This window comes from Zonotrichia leucophrys, chromosome 5 (assembly GCF_028769735.1).
Source record: "Zonotrichia leucophrys gambelii isolate GWCS_2022_RI chromosome 5, RI_Zleu_2.0, whole genome shotgun sequence".
In the NCBI taxonomy this organism is placed as follows: domain Eukaryota; kingdom Metazoa; phylum Chordata; class Aves; order Passeriformes; family Passerellidae; genus Zonotrichia; species Zonotrichia leucophrys.
The window spans coordinates 48,003,062-48,027,059 of NC_088175.1; the positions used below are offsets into that span (position 1 = coordinate 48,003,062).

The 23,998-nt window shown below is 60.0% G+C and overlaps 4 protein-coding genes across 10 annotated transcripts; 1 reads left to right on the top strand and 3 right to left on the bottom strand.

The window, feature by feature from the left end:
- Positions 1-116: 116 nt before the first annotated feature.
- LOC135448894 (collagen alpha-1(I) chain-like) lies at positions 117-4,256 on the bottom strand. Of its 7 annotated transcripts, XR_010440607.1 has the most exons (5): positions 2,983-3,831; positions 2,195-2,355; positions 1,650-1,864; positions 1,425-1,512; positions 117-1,017 (listed from the first exon to the last, which is right to left on the bottom strand). XR_010440607.1 is itself a non-coding variant. In XM_064715236.1 (4 exons), exons 1-3 carry the CDS (start codon positions 4,235-4,237, stop codon positions 1,823-1,825), a joined length of 399 nt encoding a protein of 132 aa, XP_064571306.1. In that variant the 5' UTR covers positions 4,238-4,256; the 3' UTR covers positions 117-1,512; positions 1,650-1,822. The 7 variants fall into 7 exon arrangements, 2 of the variants coding, with proteins under 2 accessions (XP_064571306.1, XP_064571305.1); XR_010440605.1 differs by having other exon boundaries at positions 117-1,512; positions 2,983-3,830; XR_010440608.1 differs by having other exon boundaries at positions 117-408; positions 2,195-3,830.
- Positions 4,257-7,216: 2,960 nt separating this feature from the next.
- MPEG1 (macrophage expressed 1) lies at positions 7,217-9,732 on the top strand. Its single transcript, XM_064715238.1, has one exon. The coding sequence runs from the start codon at positions 7,408-7,410 to the stop codon at positions 9,562-9,564; it is 2,157 nt and encodes a 718-aa protein (XP_064571308.1). The 5' UTR covers positions 7,217-7,407; the 3' UTR covers positions 9,565-9,732.
- DTX4 (deltex E3 ubiquitin ligase 4) lies at positions 9,715-18,298 on the bottom strand. The gene is made up of 9 exons (XM_064715239.1): positions 17,935-18,298; positions 14,919-15,639; positions 14,035-14,096; positions 13,742-13,903; positions 13,572-13,633; positions 13,223-13,375; positions 12,390-12,551; positions 12,022-12,111; positions 9,715-11,773 (listed from the first exon to the last, which is right to left on the bottom strand). Exons 1-9 carry the CDS (start codon positions 18,143-18,145, stop codon positions 11,540-11,542), a joined length of 1,857 nt encoding a protein of 618 aa, XP_064571309.1. The 5' UTR covers positions 18,146-18,298; the 3' UTR covers positions 9,715-11,539.
- A 3,458-nt stretch (positions 18,299-21,756) lies between these two features.
- On the bottom strand, positions 21,757-23,635 carry CNTF (ciliary neurotrophic factor). The gene is made up of 2 exons (XM_064714141.1): positions 23,292-23,635; positions 21,757-23,050 (listed from the first exon to the last, which is right to left on the bottom strand). Exons 1-2 carry the CDS (start codon positions 23,403-23,405, stop codon positions 22,556-22,558), a joined length of 609 nt encoding a protein of 202 aa, XP_064570211.1. The 5' UTR covers positions 23,406-23,635; the 3' UTR covers positions 21,757-22,555.
- Between the last annotated feature and the right edge of the window lie 363 nt (positions 23,636-23,998).

Consider the following 23,998-nt stretch of genomic DNA (forward strand, 5'->3'; position numbering starts at 1 on the left):
GCCCCAGTCCCTCTATTTGCACCCCCAGAAGTGCCCCGGGCCAGGGGCAGACCCAGCTGGGCCCCAGCAGCAGCTCCCTCACCCCAGTGCGATGGGGAAGAGACCAGAGACAAAAATCCAGCTCAGAACACTTTAATAATGGAAACCATTAAAATACAATCATTTAATATTCATGACAACACGTAATAACAGTGACAGCAACAGCAACAAGAGCAGTGAGAACAATAAAAATAAAAAGGAGATAAGCCATTCCACAGCCTCCCTTTAACATTATAAATCCAAAAAGTCATTCAGACCACCACAAACTCCCAGTGTGGGGGATTTCCATATTCCTGCTATTTTCTGTGTGGTCCATCCTGGGGATTTGAGGCACTTGCTGCTCCTCTGGGCAAGGGAAAGGCTCCTGTGCTATTCCCAAAAACATAACACCTGGAATTAGTGCCATGGGAGCCCAATCCAGTCTTTCCAGTGACTGGGGGTCACCCAGAGGGTCTTTACCAGCATCAAATGAAAATGACATCCTGGTCCAGTGCATTTCCAGCAGGATTGGACACTCCTGGCCATGGTGACCAGTCCATGAAAATTGGACCAGTGACAATCCAAAGAGGACTTAAGGTTGGAGACTTAAAATCAGAAACTCCAATTCTTTTCAACACCTCTTGCTTAAATGTTTCCCTGCTGGAAGAGCTCAATTAGTATTTTTGCTGACCAGACTGCCAAAGGGAGGGAAAAACAATCAGCATTCCCTGAATGCCTCCATCACTTCCACAGCCATCTGCAGCCAGTGGCCGATGGGCAGGAGCTCAAGGGGTGGTATTAATTCCATTATTCCCAAGGTTTGAATGATTCTGGCATTATCCCAGGTCCCTGAGTGTGCCAGAAACCCCAGAGCTCCAGGAGCTGCAGCCAGCTGCAGGCAGGCATTCTTCCTTCTCAGCTTTTTGGGAGTGAGGGTGAAGGTCCCCTTCCAAGTGATCTTGGGCCCTGCTGGAGCCAATTCATGTCCCAGCCCATATCCTACAGGAAAACAGGGAAGTGCCCTGCTGGCCCCAGTTCCAGTCAGGAATGTCTCAAACAACATTGTGGGGTGTTCTTCCAGCTCTGGAAGGAAAGCTGGGATGAGCTCAATGCCCAGGCTCCCTGTGGAACAGCACTTCAGTTTTTAGGTGAGGGGCTTTTCCTGGTGCCCTGAGGCACAGGATGATCCATAGATTTGTCCCTCCCTTATTTCTCACACACTCACAGACTGAGGTCCTGCTCCTTTTGCCCTCCCTCAGGGGCTGCAATTGCCAGTGGGGTTTTCCCACTTTTCAGCAGACCAGGGATCATTCTCCAGTGTCTCCAGGAAATTTCCAGAGCTGACCCATTCCCAGGTACAGAGGCCAAGTACAGAGGTCAGGATGAACAAAGGTTTTACCACTTACCATCTTTAATCTTCCTTTCCCACAACAACTTGCTCTGGCTCGTTCCATCTCAGAAGGTTCCCTGTCTTTGTTTCAGCCTCAGAGGATTCTGTGAGGAGATTTCACAGCCACAAATCAAGATCCCAGACCCTCAGGGTTGCCCATGAAGGCAGAGCAGTGTTGGCTGCCCCAGTGAATTTCCTCCATGTGCACAACTTAAAAACCATTACACCACTTCAAAATTACCTGGAGCTGGTGCTGTAACAATGAAAAACTGATTTTCCATGTCCAGAGGCAGGAGATTGTCCTGGTCGGGCTGTGAGACCTTAAAGTGCACATTGATCTGGGGGCTGTGACTGGATTCCAGCAGGGATGGAGCCTCCTGTGTGTGCAAACCCAGCGTGGGACTGGGAAGGTTTTCACCAAGGAAAGCTCTTCCTTTCTTCCTTGGCAGCTTTTCTCTGGAATATTAAACAAATAGGGAAGACTGGTCCTTGATCCAATTACCACAGGGCAGCAAATTACTGTTTCTTGTTTACCAGCTATGAACAAAACTGGGAGCAGCGCTGAAAATTTGGGAGCTGCTGCTTCACCACACGGTGTCAGCAACAGAGAGAAAACACAAGATGTGTATCCAAAAACAAGGATAAAATGATTTCTCCTGCTTTCAGTGGGACCAGGGCTAATTCTGCCCTGGAGTGACAAAGAACTTCTCCCTCAGACCCCCAGAGACCCCTCAAAGAGCCAAAGTGCAGCAGGAAAGGAAGGAAGGAAAGGCACCTGTGCCTCACCTGCTGGGAACAGCACAGGTCCTGCTGCTCCTGGGCACTGGGAACGTGTCTGGAGCCAGGAGCTCCTTCCCAGGCTGGAGGGGCTTTCCTAAAGCAGCACCTCTGGTTCACATCCTGCTGGCTTTCCCCTCCCTTGGGAAAGGAAGGATTTCATCCAGAGCCTGGAGAAGAAGGAAACAAGGAGGCCCAGCCCGTGGACTGTTCAGATGGGCCACAGGAGGACACAGAATCTGTGCAGGGATTTCTGCCCCAGGGGCCACATTCCTTCAAACCCAGTGCAAACTTGTCGCAGAAACGAGGCCTTTGTCGGGGATGACCATTTGTCGGTGAGGGGAGACTCGGACACTCAATATGAGTGATAAGCAAGTTCCGTTTATTGAAGAGAGCATCAGACACTTATACAGCGAGTAATAAGCTTATGAATATTCTGTAAGCTAAGCAATCTATTGGTTAAACTATACCATCAACTCTTCCTCATTCCTCAGGGGTTACATCTCTCTTTTCTCATGTCTCTTTCACTGTTTGTTATCCTACTACAGCTAGGCCCAAGGACACTACTATCTATGCAGGTGCAGGACTTGGAATTAGCCACAGCTTTGTAATTTTCCATTCTCTAGCAGCTAAATTCCCAACACAAACTCACTAAAATGATCTTTCCACAAATACCTCCCAAAGCACATGAGAACCTGAGTGAGAAAATGGAATCAACCCCTTTGTTCCATTGGCCTCACACCCCAAATTCCAGTGGGACAGACAAGTCCCTCTCCTTGGAAGGCAGCATCTCCTACCTGGAACTGCGGCTTCCCCAGCCTTTGGTGGCCGCTGTCTCCATCCTCCCACACCTCCTCATCCTCCTCCTCGCCAGGCTTGGCTTCCTCTCCCTGCGGAGCAAACGCAGGGACGGTCACCAGCCTGCTCAGCCCGGCCTGGGCAGCAGGGACGGGCTGGTGGCACCCTCTGGATGTCACCCTGTGCCCGGCACCGTCCCTGCTCCGTGCCCATCCCCGTTCCTGCCCCGGCAGCTCCTTGGAATGGGATGTGAAACCACAAACGTTTGCTCTGCTGGGGCTGGCACAGCAGAGACTCCCCGGGGCAGGGGCAAAGCTCCGGCTCCCACAGCCCTGCTGGGGCTGGCACAGCAAAGGAAACGCCTCAGTCCTGCTGGAAACTCCCTCCTGTGCCCATAAACCCAGAGACATCGTGGCTGCCCCATCCCTGGAAGTGTCCAAGGCCGGGCTGGATGGGGCTTGGAGCACCCTGGGCTGTGGATGGAATGGCAGGGGATGGAATGAAATGATCCTTAAGGTCCCTTCCCACTCAAACCATTTGAGGACTCCATGATCTCTCTATGCATTTATTGTGCACCATTTCCTTTCAAATTCATTTTGTTAAAGGAATAACTTTTAAAATATTCCAGGAGTTAAAAGAGGAGTGTGAAACATACAAGAATCATTCCTACACCTATCAAATCATTATTAACCAGCAGCCTCTTCCCTCGTCTCTGTGCTTGTTTTGCTTTCCTGGAAGACCTTATGTTTCCAGAGTCCCTGAGAGAAATGTACTGGATTACTGGAAGGTTTGCTCTGTCAGATAGCAAGGGGGGTTCACAACACTTGTTCCTCTGTATCTTTATCCTTTAACCAGCTTTCCCTCCCCTGTCACACCGAGCCCTCCCCGGCAACTCGGATCCAATCATCGGGACACCGACTCCCCCATTTCCCCCGCTCGCTCCGGCCCGTGCCCGTTCCCCGCTCGGGGCTCTCCCCGTTCCCCGCTCACCCCCGAGCCCGCCGCAGCCGCTCCCGGTGCCCCGGCCCGGCCCCGCCGCTCCCCGGGCTCCGCCATTGCCGCTCCCGGCTCCGCGCCTGCGCTCCCGGCACAGCACCCGCGGTTCCTGCCGGGAGCGGCCCAAGGCCCCGCGGCCCCGCACGGCCAGTTCCCGTCGTTGTCCCGCTCCTGGTCCAGCTCGATATCCCGTTCCCGATCCAGCTTCATGTCCCGGGCCCGGCCCAGCTCCATGTCCCGGTCCCGATCCAGCTCCATGTCCCGGCCCCGGTGCCGGCGGAGCCGCGGGAAGCGCCCGGCGCGCTCGGAGCTGCAGTACCGGGTGTGTCCACAAGACGGCAGCACTGAGTGTGTCACGGCCACCGCGCATGCGCAGCGGTTTTAGGGGTGCCAATAAATCCCAATTTCAGTCAATTCCAAATCCCGGATTTCGCCTGTTCCAGCGGGAGCAGGGTGAAAGAGCTCCGTGTACACAGAGCTGTTTCTAGGTCCTTCATACAGACAATCTACTCTTTTTCAAGCGCTTTATTGTTTCATTTATAGACCTAAAACATTGTATTTTTATTTTCAAACCCTATGGATCCATAGTCAGAATTCTTTACAGTCTTGAGAGGAATGGCGGATTTATCTTTAAAAACAAGCTGTGGGTCTACTGGTAGATAAAACTAGCTCTGGAAGATAAAAGAAACAATGGGAAGGATTCCACTGATTGATGAATGGAAAAAGATATTTTCTTTTACAAATAAGTCTTAGGTTTGCTGATAAACTAAATTAGACATTGAGAGAAGAAAGAAACAATGGGGAAGAAAACCCCCTAAGTTCCGTAAGAATTAAAAATTAAAAGGGAGGGTTGTACATTAGAGGGAAGTCTTTGGTGTCAGGTGTATTGGGAAGTCTGTACCTCCCAAGTACCTCAGCCAATGGGGAAAGAGAGAAGGGAAATGCAGCCGGGAAATTAGGATAAAAAGGGAGGCTGTGTCCTCCAAAAATTTGAGAGACCCCAGGGGAATGCCCCATGGCCTCACCCTTTATTCAAATAAAGCCAGAAAGGATTCTTCTGTCTCCTTTTGGACATCAACCTCTGATGTTTGTGGGTTAATTTTCTTAACAGTCTGAAATCCAATCTATAACACAGCAGATTTATCTTGAAATAAAGAGTGTTTTTTTTCTATATATAAAAAAGACTCTTTATATTTTCTACTGTTCTACACACAAATGAATTTTCAGGCATTTTGGGGCTATAACCTCCCTTTTTTGGAGATATCCCACCTGTTTCCCCCTCATGCCCCACTCACCAGCTCCCCCACCACAGACATTGGGGTGCCCCAAATGGCACCATCACCCCACAGACTCACACACTTCTTTTTTTCCTCACCCCCAGAGAAGGCACAAAACCAGTCCAAGTGCCCTGGCCAGCAGCTCAGTGCTTCCATAAGAAACACATGGACATACCCCCAAAAAAGGGGGGTAAATCGAGGGCAGGGCAGCCCCCCAAAGTGTTGGGGTCCCCCCAGCTCCTGTCCCACAGACTGGCAGCCGCCCCACGGCACAGAAAGTGTCCCCAAGGGCGGTGTCTCATCTTCCCCCTCAGGCCCCAGCACGTTCCCCCTCCACTCCAGGCAGAGGATTCCTCATTCCAGGAGATGTCTGATCCCTTCCCTAGGCCTTCCCAGACACGGCTGGGCCGTGATGGAATCCGTACCCCCAGCAGCTCCAGCCCCTGCGCTGCTCCTGCACATCTGCCCCAGCCAGGGAAGCAGAACTAAAACCCAGAAATTTAAAAAGTAAACTGGAAACACAGCCCCAAACCTCACTCACTTGATGGTTAAAAGGTGTCTCTGTTTACCCAGGAAAACCAGTCCCTCTGGAGTAGTCTTGGGTTTCCTTTTGCATAAATTGAGTGGCACAGCTGCCAGCTGATGCCGTTAAACTCTCCATCCCCAAAACCCCTGGTCACCCTGGGCTGTGGGGTTTGTGGTGTCACGCTGCTAGCAGGGACCTCTGCCAGCTGCCCTGCCCAGGAGAGAATCCATGGGACTGATGGGAACCTCACCACTGGAAGGCAGGCAGGAATTGGTTCATTCAGAGCAGCACCTCAGAGTGCTGGGGGAAGCTGTGACATGCCACTGCCTCCGTGGCACCGTGGGCAGGTTTTAGGTGAGGTGCCCACACAGGCTGCACATCCTCGTGCAGATGAGAATCCCTGCACAAGGGTTCTCCAGCCACCCCAGGGGCTGGAGACAGCAAGAACATCCCTGGAGGAGCGTCAGGGAGGTAGGACAGACAGTCGGGACAGACGGACACGAGAGATCTCTGCAGCCAGGGCGTGGAACTTGGGGTTTATTGCAAGTGCAGAGCCCTGCTGGGAGCTGCCAGCCACAGCTCGGAGCAGGCCCGAGAGAAGAGAGGGTGAGAGAGCGAGGTTCCCGTTACAATACAATAAATCTTCTTCTGTGTTGAATATTCTAATTCTCACTAACAAATCTAGTACAAGATACAAATCCTACAGCATTTACATCCAGCCTATAAGAATCATTACATTAACATACTGTGTTACATTTTAAACCCTAAAAACTCTTCTTTGGGCCCCTTCTGCCAAGCTAGTGGGGTCTGCTCTGACCCTTGGACCTGCCTGCAAGTAGAGGGTATTGTTTCATCAAAAGGAGATTACCTTCAGCTGGCCACACCATTGTTTTCCAGTTGTTCAGTAACTAAGGTATCTCAAAGCTTGCTTTCATTTCAATCTCACTTAAAATTGCTATATTCTCAAAATCTTTTGCCAGGCAATCATATTAATAAGGCTTTCTGTTTCATCTTCCCCAACACAATGGCGTTCCTGTTATCTCTTCATCCCCCACTCCTGGCATTATCCTGCCCAAAAAACAGGCACTTACAGTCCCTGTGCCTCCATCACAGCTGTCACGCCAGCCTCCTCCGAGGCAGAAGTGTCCTGCAAAGAGGAACTCAGGAGCAAAACCAAGGGAAGTGAATCTATCTGTATGGAAAGAGTCACCGTTTCCACAGCAGAAACTTCCTTTACTGTTTATTCCCCAAAACTTGCACCACCTGCCCTGCGCTGCTGAATCCGCAGCCCAGCCAGGCACAGCTGGGCAGAGCTGGATCCGAGCCCTCAGCACCTGTGGCTCAGCATTTCCAAGTGGGAGGTGCTGTCCCCGGCTGGTGACACTGCAGACCCTGGGGGAAGGACGGGAATGGGGCAGAGGAGGCTGCAGAGAGTCCCTGGTGGGGCAGAGGGAGGGACAGACACCTTCCTGCTCCCCACCCCCTGGTCTCGGTTTCCCCTCTGTCATTTCTCACATGCCTCAGTTCTCACTTCTCCTTTCCCTTTCGTCAATTCCCTCAGCCAGCTCGTTTTCCCAGCTCCGGTCCCTCCGCTCCGGCTGGTGAGTGCCCAGAGCGGCTCGGCCATGGGCTGGGGGCTCGGGGGGGCCTCGCTCACCTGGGCACTGCTGGCGTGGGTGACAGGGGCTGAGCAGCCCCAGGAACTCTCGTCCTCTTCGGGCTTTGGGGTGTGCAGAAAGGCCTTGAACCTCTCACGTCTGGAAGTCCTGCCGGGGGGCGGCTGGGATAACCTCAGGAATTTGGATATGGGCAGAGTCATCAACCTGGGCTACTCACAGTGCAAGACCACAGAAGATGGATCTTACCTCATCCCGGACGAGATCTTCACCATCCCCCGCAAGCAGAGCAACCTGGACACCAACTCTGAGATCATCGAGTCCTGGAAGGATTACCAGAGCATCACCTCTGCCTCCATCAACCTGGAGCTGTCCCTCTTCTACTCCATCAACGGCAAATTCTCCAGCGACTTCCACCGCACCAAGACCCACCAGGTGAGAGACAAGGCTGTCACCACCCGGGTGCAGGTCAGGAACCTGGTTTACACGGCCAAGATCGACCCCGAGGCGGCCCTGGACAGGGCCTTCAAGAAGCAGCTGCTGACCATTGCCAGCCACCTGGAGAACAACCAGACCCAGATGGCCGATTTCCTGGCTGAGGTGCTGGTGCTCAACTACGGCACCCACACCATCACCTCCGTGGATGCAGGAGCCACCCTGGTGCAGGAGGACCAGATCAAAGCTACCTTCCTGAAGGACAGCTGGGCCACACGGAGCTCTGTCACCGCCTCGGCCGGCGTGGCCTTCCACAGCATCGTCAATGTGGGAACCAAGGAGTCCGTGGACGTCAGCTCGGGCTTCACCAAGCAGTACCTGGACAACCGCACCAACTCCAGGGTGGAGAGCATCGGTGGGCCCCCCTTTTACCCGGGCATCACCCTGAAGACGTGGCAGGAGAGGATTCAAAACCAGCTGGTGGCCCTGGACCGCTCGGGGCTGCCCCTGTACTTTTTCATCAAGCCGAGCGCGCTGCCGGAGCTGCCGGCGCCCACGGTGCGGAGGCTGGCCCGGCGCGTGGAGCTCGCCATCCGCCGCTACTACACCTTCAACACCGCCCCGGGCTGCACCGACCCCTCCTCGCCCAACTTCAACTTCCACGCCAACACCGACGACGGCTCCTGCAAGGGCACCATGGCCAACTTCACCTTCGGGGGAGTCTTCCAGGAGTGCGTGGGCCTGGGCGGTCCCGACACCGGCGCGCTGTGCCGGGCACTGGAGCAGAGGAACCCCCTCACCGGGGCCTTCTCCTGCCCCGCCACCTACACCCCGGTGCTGCTGGGCGTGCAGGAGCGGGAGGAGGGTCACAGCCACCTGGAGTGCCACAACAAGTGCACACTGGGCATCTTCTGCCACCGCGAGTGCCAGGACGTCTTCTGGCTCTCCCGGGTGCAGTTCAGCGCCTACTGGTGCGCCGCGAGCGGGCAGGTGCCTCCGAACTCGGGGTACCTCTTTGGGGGGCTGTTCAGCACCCACGGCGCCAACCCCATCACCGGAGCCCCGTCCTGTCCCTCGGGGTTCTTCCCACTGAAGCTCTTTGGTGAGCTCAGCGTGTGCGTGAGCCAGGATTACGAGGCGGGGGCCGCGTACGCGGTGCCCTTCGGGGGCTTCTTCAGCTGCCAGGCCGGGAACCCGCTGGCCGGGCAGCCCCGGGGCACGGCTGAGGACGCCCACGCCAAGGGCTGTCCCCCGGGCTTCAGCCAGCACCTGGCACTCATCAGCGACAGCTGCCAGGTGCAGTTCTGCGTCCAGGCCGGGCTCCTCACCGGGGGCTCGCTGCCGCCCGCCCGCCTGCCCCCCTTCAGCCGGCCCCCCGCCAACCTGCCGGCCGTGGACACGCTGCTGGTGCGGGACGGGGACAGCGCCTGGGTGAGGGACGGCCACAGCCACGTGTGGCGGCTGGCACGGCCCGAGGAGGCGCGGCACACGGCCGACATGGTCGGGGCCCGGGGGCTGTCAGGGGGAGAGGTGGCCGGAGTCACCGTGGCCGTGCTGGCCGGGCTGGCCACCGGGCTGGGGACAGCCTGGTACGGCCACCGGCGCTACAGGGCCAGGGGGTACCGCGAGCTGGGCGAAGGGGAGAGCCCGGCCCCCGGCAGCCCCGAGCACAGCACCGTGCTGAACGTGGGCGAGGGGTACCAGCAGGAGATGGAGGGGACGGTGCCCTGAGTGCCCCCTCCCCTGGGGCCCAAATCCCCAAACCCACGGGAAAAGGCGGGAGCGAAGGGGCCCTGGGGAGGGCTGTCTCCCAAATCCTGCATGCTGCAAGCTGCAACCCCTATCTCCATGTATATCTATCGGGATAGATATACACACGCATGCAGAGAGGCACGGAGCAGTTTTATTTCAGCCAGCAACTCATCGTGTAGTCAACAGAGCATTAAAAAAAGGAAAAAAAGTCACGTTGTGGAAAGACTTACTCACAGTAAGAGCCATCGGGCTGGCACCGCGGAGGTGGGGGACCCTCCCCCCTGTCGCCCAGAGGGTTTTGCATAGCTCCAGACAGGCTTTGTCTGCACTGGGGAAAACCCAGGGCGTGCAGTGGAGGAGAAATCACACGGCTGAGAGCCACCCAAACAGGGGCGTGTGCCTGGGGAAAGAGGGTTTCTCCCTTGAGGTAGAAGATAACAATCCACGCTGAGGGCGGCTGGGCACAGATGAGTGCAAAGGGAAATCAGGGGGACTCGGGGTGCCTGGCCCTGCCCACAGCGCCCCTGGCTCGCCTGGCCACACAGATGACTGACAGAAGACAACGGAGAGGCCAGGCCGTGCAGGGACCGCCAGAGTCCCCTGCCATCCGCTTTATTGACCCCCAGCCCCTCCACGGGGTGGCCGCGGGGGTGACGGACCCTCCAGGCCACGGAGAGGAAAAACAGCAACGACAACAGAACGATGCACAGCAGGATGGGCCCCCCTCCCACCAGCACCCAGCACAGGCGGCTCTGAGAGGCCCCGTGAACCCTGGTTTGGGATGGAAGGGACCCCACAGACTCCCATTCCTAAGCCCTGCCCTGGGCAGGGACACCTTCCACCTGGGCTCTCCAAGGCCCAGTCACCCAGGGGGCTGACAGGGATCCCCCAGAGCCTTGGAACACACTTCCCCCATCACCCACACTCTCCTACCCACACCGCCCTCCTGGCCCAGCCCACACCAACCCTTCAGCAAGCACCTTCCCCTGCAGACCTCCCCAAGGGCAGGAAGGGGGACACTTCTTACCCCACCTGCACCTGGCCCCATGGGGACCCACAAGTGACAGCCCTCCAGTGGGGCAGAGCCCTGTCGGGGTGGGGGGCCCCACAGCCCCTGTCCCGACCCCAAGCACCACTGTGCCCAGCCCCAGCTCGGCTGCAGCACCACGTTCTCCCAGGCTGCCTCCCCAGATGCCCCCCTATATGTACATATATACGACAAAACCCCAAAACACGAGGTATATAGAAATTCCAACGTGGGGACGCCCCCATACGAACAGTTCAAGGAACCCACTGCGGGGGGTGGCATGTCACTGTCCCCTCCCACACACTTCCTACCACCCACCAGCCCCTCCCTGGCATGCAGAGGGACACGGGGACCCTGCAGGGCACAGCTCAGACACAGCCAAGAGGAGCAGGGGGCAGGGCTGGGGGCAGCTGAGGCAGCCCAGGCCCCCCAGACTCCACAGACACAGGAGACCAGTGGGGAGGTACCGGACAGAACGAACGGACAGACAAACGTCAGAGGGACGAGGCAGAGCAAGGGGGACTCCTGCGGCCCCAGCTCCCACCCCAAGCCAGGTGCCAGCCCCAGGTGGGTGGCAGGGGTGTTGGGTCAGGCTGGGACTGGCACAGATGAGGAGAGAGGGGAGCCTGGCACTCCCCAAGCCCTCAGCACAGTGACAGCGAGGACAGAACACCATCCAGAGGGGCGGCCAAGCCAGCCTGAAGCCCCACAGCTGCGTATGGGGATGTTCCCGCCCTGCAGGAGTGAAGGGGACGGCCAAAAGGACCTTCTCCCACATTCCCAGCCAGCCTGGGGCACTGCGTGGCTGCCACTGGGAGCAGGGGGCTCCAGGTGTGCCCTGAAAAGCCCCCAGGCAGATATCTCCAGCAGCTTTATCCTGGTGGGTGCCGGCACAGGCAACCCTTTCCTTGCCTCCTCGCCACAGTCTCAGTCCTTCTCCTGTGCCAGGCTCTCCTCGGTGATGCCCTGGGCTGCCAGCTCGGCCAGGACATTGTCCAGGTAGTTGATGTCGGGGTAGCCGTGGCCGGTGAGGTTGGAGCCGAACTCTGTCTTGTGGTGGATCTCGTTCCAGATCACCGTGTCTGACTCGCCCGTGGTGCTGGAGGTCCCGATGGCGAAGATCAGGCGCCGGTCCCAGGCCACCAGCAGCAACTTCAGTACCTGTGGAGGCCAGGAATGGGGCAGGCAGCAAAGCAGGCCCGGCCATGTGGGCAGCCCACAGGCAAGGCCTCCTGGAGCATCCCAGCACAGCCTCCTGCCCCAGCCAGAACAGAGCGACTGCGCTGCCGAGCCGGCAGGGGAACGTCACGGGGCTCCTGCAGAGCTTGCTGGATGGGCTGTGGGCTAAGCCTCCACCCACATTCCCCTGCTTAAGCCATGTTTGCTTTTCCCACCCGGGCATGCCTCACCTTCCTGCCCTTCTCGCTGTCTGGCAGGTAGCAGTGCCGGGGAAAGCCACGGGCCGTGAAGCTCTTCCCAGGGTTTGGATGCTCTGGTCCCTGCGATGTGGAGGAGAAAAGAAAACCCTTCTGGAGGTCAAAAGCAATCTCTGGGCACAGAGCAACTCCCCAAGCCTTGGTGGGCACCAATGGCCACCATCCCCCTGCCACCAAGCATACAGGGACAGCACTTTCATGCGGATACACCCCAGACTTCCAACAACACCCTTATGGACAAGCAGCTCCTGAGCTGCAAGGCACGAGCTACAGCAGGACCTGGGGGTGACACAGCTGTGACAAGGGCTTCCAGCACCCCCAGGTGGCCCCCCCAGACCCACCTGCACCCCCGGGGGGATGTTGTAGATGATGCGGATGGTTTTGCAGTCGGCGTGGCCGGGCAGCGCGTGGGGGATGATGTGATATTCCATCTTCCCGGGAGGCTGCGTCCCTGTCTTCACCCCATAGATGGTTTTGCAGGTGGGACACTGCAGACTCCCATCCTGAGAGTGGAAAAAGGGGGACATGGTGAAACCAGCATCTCCAGCACTGAGCCACGCCAAGGACTGAGTCCCTGAGCAGCACTGAACGTTGTTTTAATTAGGAAAAACATAATTTCAAAAACTTTCAGGAACCTGGGGTAGGGGTGGGAGAATACGCTCTCCAACTTCAACCAAAAACCTGAGGTCTTAATTTCTCTTCCCCATCATTTTTCCAGTCCTCATTGCTTTCCCTAGCTCTGAATTGGTGCTTTGTTTTGCTTTGTTTTTTCAAAGAGGGAAATATAAAAAAATATTGAAAATCTCCAAACAATGCATTTTCCAGGGAATGTCAAGCACGAGGGGTATTTGCAAAAACTCTCCCGTGGCTGGAGAAGCACTGCCTGGCACCAAATTCCAGGTAGCTCTGCTCAAACATGCAGGGATCAAAGTCCACCCTGGCAAGGAAAACAAGCACAAAAATCTGGGCATAGTGGGGGGAAACACACCCACACAACCCTGAGTTCTGATTTAGCAGTCCCCAAGTGCTTGCTGCTGATAAAAATTAAACTCTGAGTCAGGGTGGGAGCTCAGGAGTCCTCCAGGGCAGCCAGGCTGGAGCTCCATCCCACGGAGAGCTCGTGGAGCTCAGCACAGGTGGCTGAGCTGGGGTCCCCGGGGCTGCAGGCTCTCACCTTGTTGCCGTTGTTGTACATGGCCACCAGGCAGTGGAGGTGGAAGACGTGGCTGCACTTGACCAGCTTCCCCACCAGGTCAGGCTTGACGGCCGGCTGGGGCCCCTTGTAGCCAGAGGGGGCAGAGAGGCGCTCCATGCAGATGGTGCAGTCCTGTGCCAGGGGGAGGGCAGGATCAGAGGGATGGGCGCTGATGGCTGCCCTGCTCTCACCCAGGTCACCCTGCAGGGGCCATGCACGCAGCACACAGCCCCCTCTGGGGACAGGGCAGAGCCATACAGGGTGGCATTGTGTGTCCCCAGCAACCCACCCCAGGGCAAAGCCCCTGGCACAGCCCTGCTGCTCGCACCTCATCGGGCGGATGCCGCACCTTCTGCAAGTATTTCTTCAGCACCTCCTCAGGGGTTTTACCTGCAGGACAGCGAGGGTCAAAGGATGGGAGAAACCCACTGCCAGGGGCAGCAGAAGGGATGGGGGCACAGGGGAACCAAGAAGGGGAGGAGGGACAGTCTCTCTCACCCTTCTTGGCCTGTTTCTTGGTGGTCTTGCGGCAGGAGTGGGAGATGCCGGGGATGGACTGGATCTCGCTCTTGCTGACGGGCGGGGGGTGCAGCACCAGCTTGGGGGGCCGGGTCAGGCACACGGGCAGCCCGGCCGCGCTCATGAGGATCCCCGTGATCCCTGCGCAAGGAGGGAGCAAATGGCACTGAGGAAAACACCCTGAGACCCAGAGGCCCCCCAAAACCTGCCCCACTGCGGCTGTTTGTCCTCCCACCCTGGGGAAGCAGCACCTGCTGTGGCCCCATCCTCACCTGCCAGTGCTGGGTTGACGGGGCTGGAGCCAGTGAGGTTCTTCACAGGGACAGTGGGGACCCTGAGGGGAGCCAGCACAGACCATGTCAGGACAGGCAGGAGGCACCCACGTCCCCACAGGGCCCAGGGGCCACACAACAGTTGCCTGAGCAACTGCACAGGCCCTGGTTGGAAAAAGAGAATCCCCTCGACGGGGCAACGTGCCCCTCCCTGCCCCACCACCGCCTTTTCTCTGGCGCTTTAGAAACCCTGACTGCATCTCCATTCATGGCCCCTTTTTGTCACAGCTCCCCGGGCCAGTCTGTTGTTTCTTTTCCTCTTTTCTCCTACAGCCACGTCACTGCCGCAGCTCTTTCCCCCCTCCCCTTGGGGCTCTCTTCCATGGGAAAGTTTCCCGGCAGGTCAGGAGCAGAGGGAAGGGGGAGAATGGAGAGGGAGAGGAAAGGGGCCAGGCTGTGACAGAAGGCTGACGGCAGAGCCAGACAAAGGGGAGAAACAGGCCCATTAAATGTCCACCCCATCACAAAAAAATGTCTTTGGAGGGTGGGGGTCTGGAGGCACCCCTTCTCATGGGGCCTGAATGGCTTTTCTTTGGGCCTTTCGCAGTCCCCCACCCAACCCCTGACTCCAAGAGAAAGAGCAGCCTCAGCCTGTTAATTGAGATGCAGGAGCCGACCCATCCCTGCTCCGGTCCCCAGGCACCTGTGGCAAGGCGAGGGGCCCAGCAGAACCCACTACCCTCCACGGGAGGCTGGGCACCACTGAGGGTCTCCCACCACGCTCAGCGATGACAGAACCCTGCAGTGAGGGCTGCAGCCCTCCCTGGGGAGGAGGAAATGCCTGTGCCGTCCCTTTCTGCAGCCCGGCACCCCGCGGGACTCACCCGGAGGCGATGAGCACGCGGGACTGGGCGATGGCGAGGCGCTGCAGGTGGCTGCGGTTCAGGGTGCCCAGGCTGGCCCGGGAGCCTTTGCCGCCGCCCGCGCCGCCGGGGGGGCTGCCCGAGGCGCCGGCCGAGCTCAGGGCGGGCGTGCTGGCCGCCTGCCGCCGGCCCCCCTGCGCCGCCAGCGGCTTCAGCGAGCCGCGCACCGCGGCCACGCCGTCCGGGGGCTTGGGCCCCGCCGCGGGCACCGCGGGCTTGGGGGCGGGCGGCGGCTTGGCGGGGGCGGCCTTGCGGGGCTGCAGCGTGGAGGCGCCGGGGCCGGCGGCGGCTTTGACGCTCATGACCAGCAGGCACTGGGGACACGTGCAGGCGGGCACCGGCGGGGCCGCCGCCGCCCCGGGGCTGGCCGGCCACGACTGCGACTTGGGCAGCGTGCCCGACACCAGCGGGTAGACCATGTCGAGGCGGCGGCGGACGCGGCGCTTGCGCTGGGTCTGCCGGTTGATCTGGCCCATGGTGGCGAAGTCGATGACGTAGCAGAAGCCGATGGCGCTCAGGTCCACCCAGGGGTGCTGCTTCTCGTAGGCGCGCTGGATGGTGATGCCCACGTCCATGTCGTAGGGCGTCCACGTGCCGCTGTCATTCTCCCACTCCCAGACGACGCCCTTGCCCGGTGCCGAGGACGGGTCATAGTAGCTGCGCCGGACGGGCCGGATGGTGCCTGAGGGAGGGCGACAGATGCCATCAGACCCTGGCGCCAGCAGCCACCCGTGGGCAGGCAGCGAAACCACCCCGACCTGCCCTGCCGGTGCCATTCCACGCGGGGACAGCACGGCTTTCCGGCTCTGCTGCTGTCCCCGCCCTGCCAGGGGACCCGTGTGCCTCAGTTTCCCCAGAGGGCAGAGAGCTCCTACACCCCACAGCCTGGGGATGCACCCCAGTGCAACTGGAGTGAAGGGAAGGGCAGATTTCTCTCCCACTGGCCCAGAGGCCAAGCACGGAGCCACTCAGCCCTGATGGGGAAACAGAACCACAAGCTTGGCTGCTCCAGCCTGCTCCTGGGGACCTCCTGTGGGAGCCTGATGAAACCAGGCATTAGGGCACCCGAGCCCTGCAGTGCCCGTCTCCCTCCCAGCTCTGGGCTGGAACAGGTGAATAAAAGATTTGAGGGGCAGCTCCGAGCCCCAAGCAGTGACACACACAGGTCCTCACGCACACAGGGGAGCAGGGCTCATGCCAGCCCCACCATCTGCAGCTGCCAAACCGGCCCCGATGAAAACCCCAACTGTGGCAACTGATTTTCCTCACAGGGAAAATCCGTGTGAGACCAAGCTAAGGAGTTTGAGTGGGGCGCTGTGCCCAACTCCCACTGCCCCATCAGCAAACATCAGGAGTGGGACGAGAGCACAAAGCACCAAGGCTTTGTGCCTTGCATGCTTATTTTGGCTAAGCGTTTCCTTTCCCACCGCTCCCAATCAACAAGGATGCATTCGAAGCATGGACACAAATTTTGGGAACTCCTACAGTGAGGAGAAAGGCTTCCTCTTTGGGATGTCTCACAGCAGGGCAGGGCTGGGTGTGCATGGTACTGGGGTCCCATGCTGAGCATGTCACTAATGCCCAGAGGTGTCTGGTGGGACAGCAGGTGGGACAAGCACCACTGCCTCCAGGTCCCTCTGCAGATCCCCATGGCTCAGCCCAGCGTGAGGAACAAGAAAGCACTCAAAGAGAAGCAATAACAAGTCTGCTGCTTCGGCTTTTCACCACGTGTCCTGCAAAGCCTCCAAGAATTTCAGTCCCTTCTCACCCCCACCTCTCGGCAGAGAACAGCCGCCACCGCAGGTCCCGCAGGGACACGAGTGGGATAAGAAGGAAAAGGTGTTTATCAGCACCCTGCCAAGGGACACGGGGTACAGCTACACCCCAGCCAAGCCAAGCCACCCGCCCTGTCCTGCCAAGGGGCACCCGGGGCAGAAAAGCCGAGGGGAGCGGGGCAGTGATTTATCCTAATCTGGCGGCGGCATGCGGCATCTGGCGGTCCCCAGGCAGCAGTGTGGGAATGCTGTGTGTTCCCCCAGCCCCTCGCCGCCAGCCGGCCTCCCATTCAACAGGGGAAGAAAGGGAACAATAGCTATTCAGGGCCTGCCAGGGTCGCGACCCCCCCAAATCAGAGCTGTTTAATGACCCAAAATACCAACATCCCCAGCAACCCAGGGAGAGACAGAACAATCTCCCTTTCAGTCCTCCACCCTGGGCAACAATAGCCCTCAGAAGCTGGCCCCCAGCCACCCTGCTCGCAGAGGTCCCTTGTCCCCACACCCACGGGCAGGGGAGGGTCGCCGCCAGCCCCCAGGGCTGCTGGGGAAAGAGGGACAAAGGAGGGTGTCTGGCGCTCTGCTGCACCCCAGGGACAAAGCACGCTGGCCATCACGGGGGTGTTGGGGATCACAACCCCCCATTCTAACGCCCTGCCGTGGATGCTTGCGCCCCACATCCCAGACAAGCCCAAGAGGTGAGGGACAGACAGCTGGGACCCACCCACCTGCCCGTGCCCTCCCCGACCATCCCTGCACCTGCTTGTGTCCCTGCCCTGGGGCTGCCATCCCCCCGGGATGCAGGATCTGTCACCCAAGTGTCTAGGTCGATGGCGGCTCAGATCTAGCACAGAGGGAGCCGGGCACGGCCCTGGAAGGGTGTGCAGGAGACGAGCTCTCCTGAAGGGAGAAGGATGGGGTGGGTGCAACAGGGCCCTGCAGCAGCGAGCAGGGCGGGCAGCACGACCCCGGGAGGGACCAGGGACGCGGGCAGGACGGGCAGCGAGGGCAGGGCGAGGACCTGCGGATCGGGTGGGAAGACACGGGCGAGCTGGCATCGCGGCGGGATCGGGCACGGCGGGGCCCGGCAGCGCCGCTCGGTGCAGCCCCGCACGGCCCCGGAGCGGGGACACCGGGACTCCCCTCCCGCCCGCCGGGCCGGCCGTGCCGCCGCGCGGGGCCGGGCCGCGGGGCCGACTCACCGGTGTCCTGGCGGAACTGGTGCATGGACTGCAGGTCGATGATGTAGGGCGCCAGGCGGCTGTCGGCCTGGCCCAGCACCACGCTGCCGCCCGCCCGCGGCCCGGCGCGGGCCACCGCCTCGATGTGGTGGCTGACGGCCGGGCTGTAGGGCCGCCAGCGGCCGTGCTCGTTCAGCCATTCCCACACCACCACGGCCGAGGCCAGCAGCATGGCTCCGCCGCCCCGGCCGCGGCCCCGGCTGGCTGCGCCGCTGCCGCCCGCCCCGGCGGCTCTCGCATGCTCGGCGCGGCGCAGGGCTCTGCCCGCCCCCGCCCGGGGCCGGAGCCGCGCACGGCCGGGCCGCCCCTCGCTCGCCCCTGCGCGCACCCGCGGCGCCGCTCCCGGCCCGCTCCGCCCGGCCCCGCCCGCACCGAGCGCCCCGGGCCGGGGGCGGCACCGCGCCACGTCAGCGCGCCCCGCCCCGGTGGCACCGAGCGACCCGCCGGGGGCGAGGGACCCATCCCGCACCGGGGCATCTCCCACTGTCCCGGTATCCCTGTGCTGCATCCCGCTTTCCCACTGTCCCCGTATCCCAGTGCTGCACCCCGGGTCCGCACTGTCCCCGTACCCCTGTGCTGCATCCCGGGTCCGCACTGTCCCCATACCCGCACCCTGCTCCCCTGGGACCCCTCCCAATGTCCCTGTACCCCCACCCTGCAGGCCCCCCGTACCCCTAACCAGGTGTGCAGCCCGGGGGGTCCCTGGTGTCCCATCCTGGTGGAGACCCCCAGTCGCTGCCTGCCAGCAGAGACTCAGGGTGCTGGTGGGTCACAGGGAAACTGCTCCATGTGCTGTGTCATAGAAATGTCGCCCAAGAGCTTCTTCAGGAAGTGGCCCCCTGGGCTGCTCTTGCCCATGACCCATGACACACAAAAATTGTTTCAAAGCCCAAAATTGCCTCATGTCTGAGGGCATGTGGGCTGTAACCCCAGCTCCTGCACCCCAGCTCTCCCAGCTGCCTGGCTGCCCCTGCTGTGACGTGCACAACCCTGTGCAACCCTCAGACTCAGGAGCAGCCAGCGCTGGCCCTTCCCAGCAGGCCAGAAAAACATTCCTGAGCTTGTTCTCCCACAGAGCCCCATAAGCAGCTTCCCAGGACAGCCCTGAATGACAGGATATTGGTGACAGACTGGTCTCATCCTTTTTGTGCTCCTGTGCTCAAACACACCTAACACTGATTTCCTTGTATATTAAACACCTGGACTTTCCTGGTTCGGGAGAAATGTGCAAATTGCCCCTGTGCCCCAGGCTTGGCAGCACAGGAAATCCCCCAGTCCATGGTCCACCTCAGCCTGCAGGCAGCTCATCCCCAGGCAGGTGGTGGAGCTCCTCTCTGGACAAACCTGTTTCCCAGGCACTGCCCATCCTGCTGAGTGCCTGCCAGAGGCGCTTGTGAGAAACCATTAGACAAGATCCAAAAGAGAGGAAAAAACGAAGGGAAGGGAAAGGGGGAACAGGTGGGGACTGACTGCGGTGATGCCAGCTGGCGGGCACTGTGGTGAGAGAGGATGAGGTGAACCACAAAGGTTCTCCTTTTTCCAGCTCACACTTGGATATACACATGGGGCTACGCTTCAGGCGCATTTTCCTGCAAGAAGGGAGGTCTCCTGGCCCTTCCCAGGAAAGCAGCACAGCCACAGAGAGCCACTCCTCTGGGTTTTCACCTGCTCCTTTGAGGCAGACAAGTGCAGCCAAGGCTACGACGGGGGAAACCCGGGGAAATCCGTTCCACTGACTCAGACAGGAGGAAAAGGCTTTCCTGCTATTAAAAAAGGAAAGTGTTGGTGAATATCCACCCACCTCTGCTCCAGCTCAGGATAAAGAAGTCAGAAGCCAGCACTGCAACACTGGTGTGGGCCCGTGGGTGAAGCAGTGGGACCAGCACAGCAGAATCCCACCGGCCTCTGGGCAAGGAGCAAATCCATTCTCACCCAGCACCAAGGCCTGAGGTCAGGGAGCAGCCTCAGCCAGCTCGAAGCCTTTCCAACCCCACAAAGTGTGCCCAGCCACACATTAAGCCCTAAAAACATTTATTAGTTTGAAATTAAACACGTCCATGGGTTGCTTTTGGTGGCTGCATCCTTGCTGCAATTTGGGAGTGCACCCCTCCCTCCCTCCTTCCCCCTATTCCCAGTTCCCTGTTCCCACCAGCACTACAAATCCCTTCTCTCTTCCCAAAGCACAAAGCTGGATGGTTGTGGTGGGTTCTCAGTTTGCAGGAGGCCACTGCAGGGGTCCTCAGCAGCATCAACCACACGGGTACAACTGTCCACCCCTAAAACTCCTAATTTCTGATTCCAAAATGAACAGCTTCGTTTGCCTTCAGCCACTCGGATCAACTTCACTTCAATCCATGGCAGAGCAAATCCAAGGGCCTCCTTGCACCACGGGAGCTCAGCTGTCGGGCGCCCTTGTCCTCGCCAAATCACTTCACTGGTGATTCCCTCAGGGCTGCAGCTGAAAAATAGCATTAAACCCCAGCCAGCTCAGACGTCACCGCCTCTGCACGGCACAGCGGGGGCTGGCTAGCAGGGAAAGGCCCAGAGCTGGAGCCTCTAGCTCAGCCAAGGCCTGGAGGTTTGGATTAATGGATTGCTTTTTCCCATTGTTTCTGGGTAGGGTGGCCATTCCCGAGCGCGGTGGCTGCTCCACAAATGCAGGTGCACCCAGCTGGCAAGGTAACAGGGAAGGAGTAAGGAAGGTTGCAAAAGCCCAGGGAAATCTCTGGGGCAACACCACGGTCCACCTTGGGTCTCCATTGCTGCTTTCAGCCTGGAGTGCAAGCACAGCCCCGAGCTGAGCTCTCTGCCAGCAGCTGAGGTGGGAGGATCGGGTTGCAGCCTTGGCCGGCTCCCTGCGATCTGAAGGTCACCTCGTACCCGGCCTGTGCTGCCGGAGAAAAGAGGTCTGTTCCCACCTGGCCGGGTGGTGAGGTTCAAGGACACGCTGCAGATGTCCCTGGCCACCCTTGGGAAGGTGAGGAGGGCGTGAGCACCCGGCCACTGCTGAGCTGGAGGGTGCAAGGGCAGAAGAGCATTGGGCTTCAAGCACACAGCAGCAGGCAAGAAAAACACTTGTCAGAAAAGAGACTTGCTTTGACTAATCCTGAAAAAAATAATGGCCATAAATTGTTATTCCCCAGTGCAGGGAAGCATAAAGATTGAAATAATCCAGTCTGAGCTGCAGGCAGCTGAGGGCAGGCAGCAAGCGGCAATGAAGAAGGTGCAGGTTCTTCCTCTCAGCCACCACTGATAAAAAACCATCAAAAGGCCCCATGAAACCACCCTTGCCCCAACCCTGCAGCCCTGTGGGGTCGGTGGGGTGGGCAGGATGGCACTGGGGGCTCAGCCTGGGGCTGCTCTTTGTCTCGCAGAGGCCCCGTGCCCGTGCAGGCGCTGCTGGTGCTGGGCAGGCGCTGTGCCCGGCGCTGTCCCAACCTGCCACCACAAAGCCGCTTTGTGCAGGGCCGGCCGGGCACGTCCCCAGCCTCCTCCCTGCTCTGTGGCCCCGGGCTCCCCCCACGCTGCCTGTCCTCTCACAGGCCAGGGAAGAAGGCAGGGCCACACCAGAACAGGGCACAACCCCAGTGACCCACCATCTCCTCCTCATCCTCCCACCATCTCCTTCATCCCCAGCTCCTTCGTCTCCCCCATGACCTCCCAGTGGGTCGCACCCCCCAAACCTCTCACCCCACAGGGATGGACTCTTCCCTGGAGTGGCAACTGGGCAGCCCAGCCTCCCTGGTAAGCTGCCCCACCTCCCCCAAGAAGTACATCACCCTGGTAGATCTCCCAGCCCTTTTATTCACACGGCAGCCATCACATCCAGTCGGCAGGAGAACCGTGGCCCAGGAAGCTGTGGAACATCCCAGCACTCCACAGGATGAGCAATGTGGTTGGGGCTCTTAGGTTCTCCCATGCCATTCCCAGTCCTAAAATAAGCCCTGCAGGCACTAACCCCCTTGCAGAGAGAAGGCTTCTCTCCCTTCAGTTAAAAGATCCTCTCCATTATCATGTCCAAGCAATTAAGAATTCCCCCTCCTGATTGCTCCCCCCCCTCCCCAAAAAGCCCCAAGCAGTTAGAGCAGAAATTCAATGAGCAGCCAACCAAGCTGGGCAGAAGGAGAGTCCACGTGCAGGAGGCCAAGCCTTGTGCCTTGTAGCTGGGGGCAGGTCCCAAGACTCCTTTCACCCGGTGATGCTCTTCTGTCCCTTGGCTCCTGCCCTGCATCCACAAGAGCCCCAAGGCAGCATCTGCATGCCATAGCAGTGTGCAAATTCCAAAGGGAAGGGCAGTGCTGCTTCTCATGACTCTAGGCCCTGGGGTGAGCAGCAAAGCTGCTTCCTGAGGGTAATTCAAGTGTCCAGCAGGAAGAGCCCAAGGACCCCTGAGGATCCCTGCTCCCTCCAGGCTAGACTGCAGCCTGTGCCTCAGTTTCCCCACGGGGAGCAGCATTAAAAGCATGGGGATTAATGGCACGGTCCCTCCCCTCCACGTCCCCTCCTTCGCTCTCAGCTGCCCTCTGAGAGGGTGGGCGAGGAGCCGCAGGGGCACCCAAGCCCCCCCACCCTGTGCTCGGCCTCAGGGGCTCTCGGCCAGGCCGGGGGCTGCGCCGGTGGCCGGGCTGGGCTTGGCGAGCTGCCGCAGGTCCCGCACGGACCTCACGGCCCACTGGGCCAGCTCCCGCAGTACGCCCAGGCCCCGCAGCTTCTGCTCGAAGAGGCTGAGGCGCGGCGGGGGCGGCGGCCCGTCCTCCTCCTCCTCCTCCTCATCCCCCTCCTCGCCGGGGACCCCGCGGCTCTCCAGCCGCAGCAGCTCCTCGAGGTGGTAGGCGAAGGCCGAGACCTGGAGCAGGACGGCCGCCAGCGCCCGGCCCAGGCCCGCGTCGGCCTCGCCCAGCTGCTCCCGCTGCTCCTCCAGCATCTGGGCCAGCAGGGCGCGGAAGGCCCGGTAGGCCGCCAGGTTCTCCAGCAGCCGCTGCGTGCCCGTCTGCTCATCCCAGCGCTCCACCGCCGCCAGCGGCACCCCCTCCACTGCCGCCACACTGGCCGAGGCGTCCAAGCCCTGCTGCTCCACCTGCAGGGTGAGACCCGCCGGGGATCAGCGGGGCAGGATAGACGTGGGGGGGATCCCCAGCCCTGAGGGTGTCAGGGCAGTGCAAGTCGCCCGAGTCCTGCCCAGGTGTGAGCAGGCCGGGGTCCGGCAGGACTCCGTGCCCCATCCCTGCCGTGGGTCAGTCCTCGCACCCCAGCACAGCTCCCAGATCCCAGCAGTGCTCCCAGCCCCAGAGCAGCCAGAAGGAGCAGGGCAAACTCACGTAGGCGTCCAGGAGGTCGACGACATCCGCGCGCATCTTGCCGGCCAGGCGGATGCCGCGGCTGCAGAGGTCGCGGCGCCGGAGGGCAGCGGAGGGGCTCTCTGCGGCCGCCATGCTCCGGGCAGCTGTCACGGCCACCAGGCTCCGGGCACGGCAGCAGCCGCCCGGCCCGCCGAGGACAATCCCTTGCTGAGCTGGTGCATTCCAGCCGGGAGCTCCGCTCACACGTCCGCTGGCCTGGTTCTCCCCCTCTTCCGTGCCTGGGGCCTGGCACCACGCTGCAAATTCCCGCCTCTGGGATCAACAGCGACAGATTATTTCCCTAATTCCCCCACGCATCGCTACTCCGAGTGCCTTGCCCAGAACTGTCTGGCGCAGCAGCAACAGGCTCCCAGCCCCGGCTGCCCCACTCCTCCCTCCCAGCCACACAGCGAGATTAGCAGCACGCTAAGCCCTCGGCTCATTCCAGAGCGCGGGAAACCACTGCCGGGAAGAGGCGAGCAAAGCCCGGACATTGCTCAACCCCTCAGCCCGGCAGCCGGCTGGAGCCTGAGCAGGACCAAGCAATGCTGGAGGGCAGCCCCCAGGCTGGAGATCCCGCAGCAGCCCCAAGCCAAACTGCAACCCCAACCCTGGCAGAAGGATCCGTGCCAGTTGCTTTTAACCCCCCTTTCCCCAGGAGTCCTGCCCTAAAGAGGGGCTGCAGA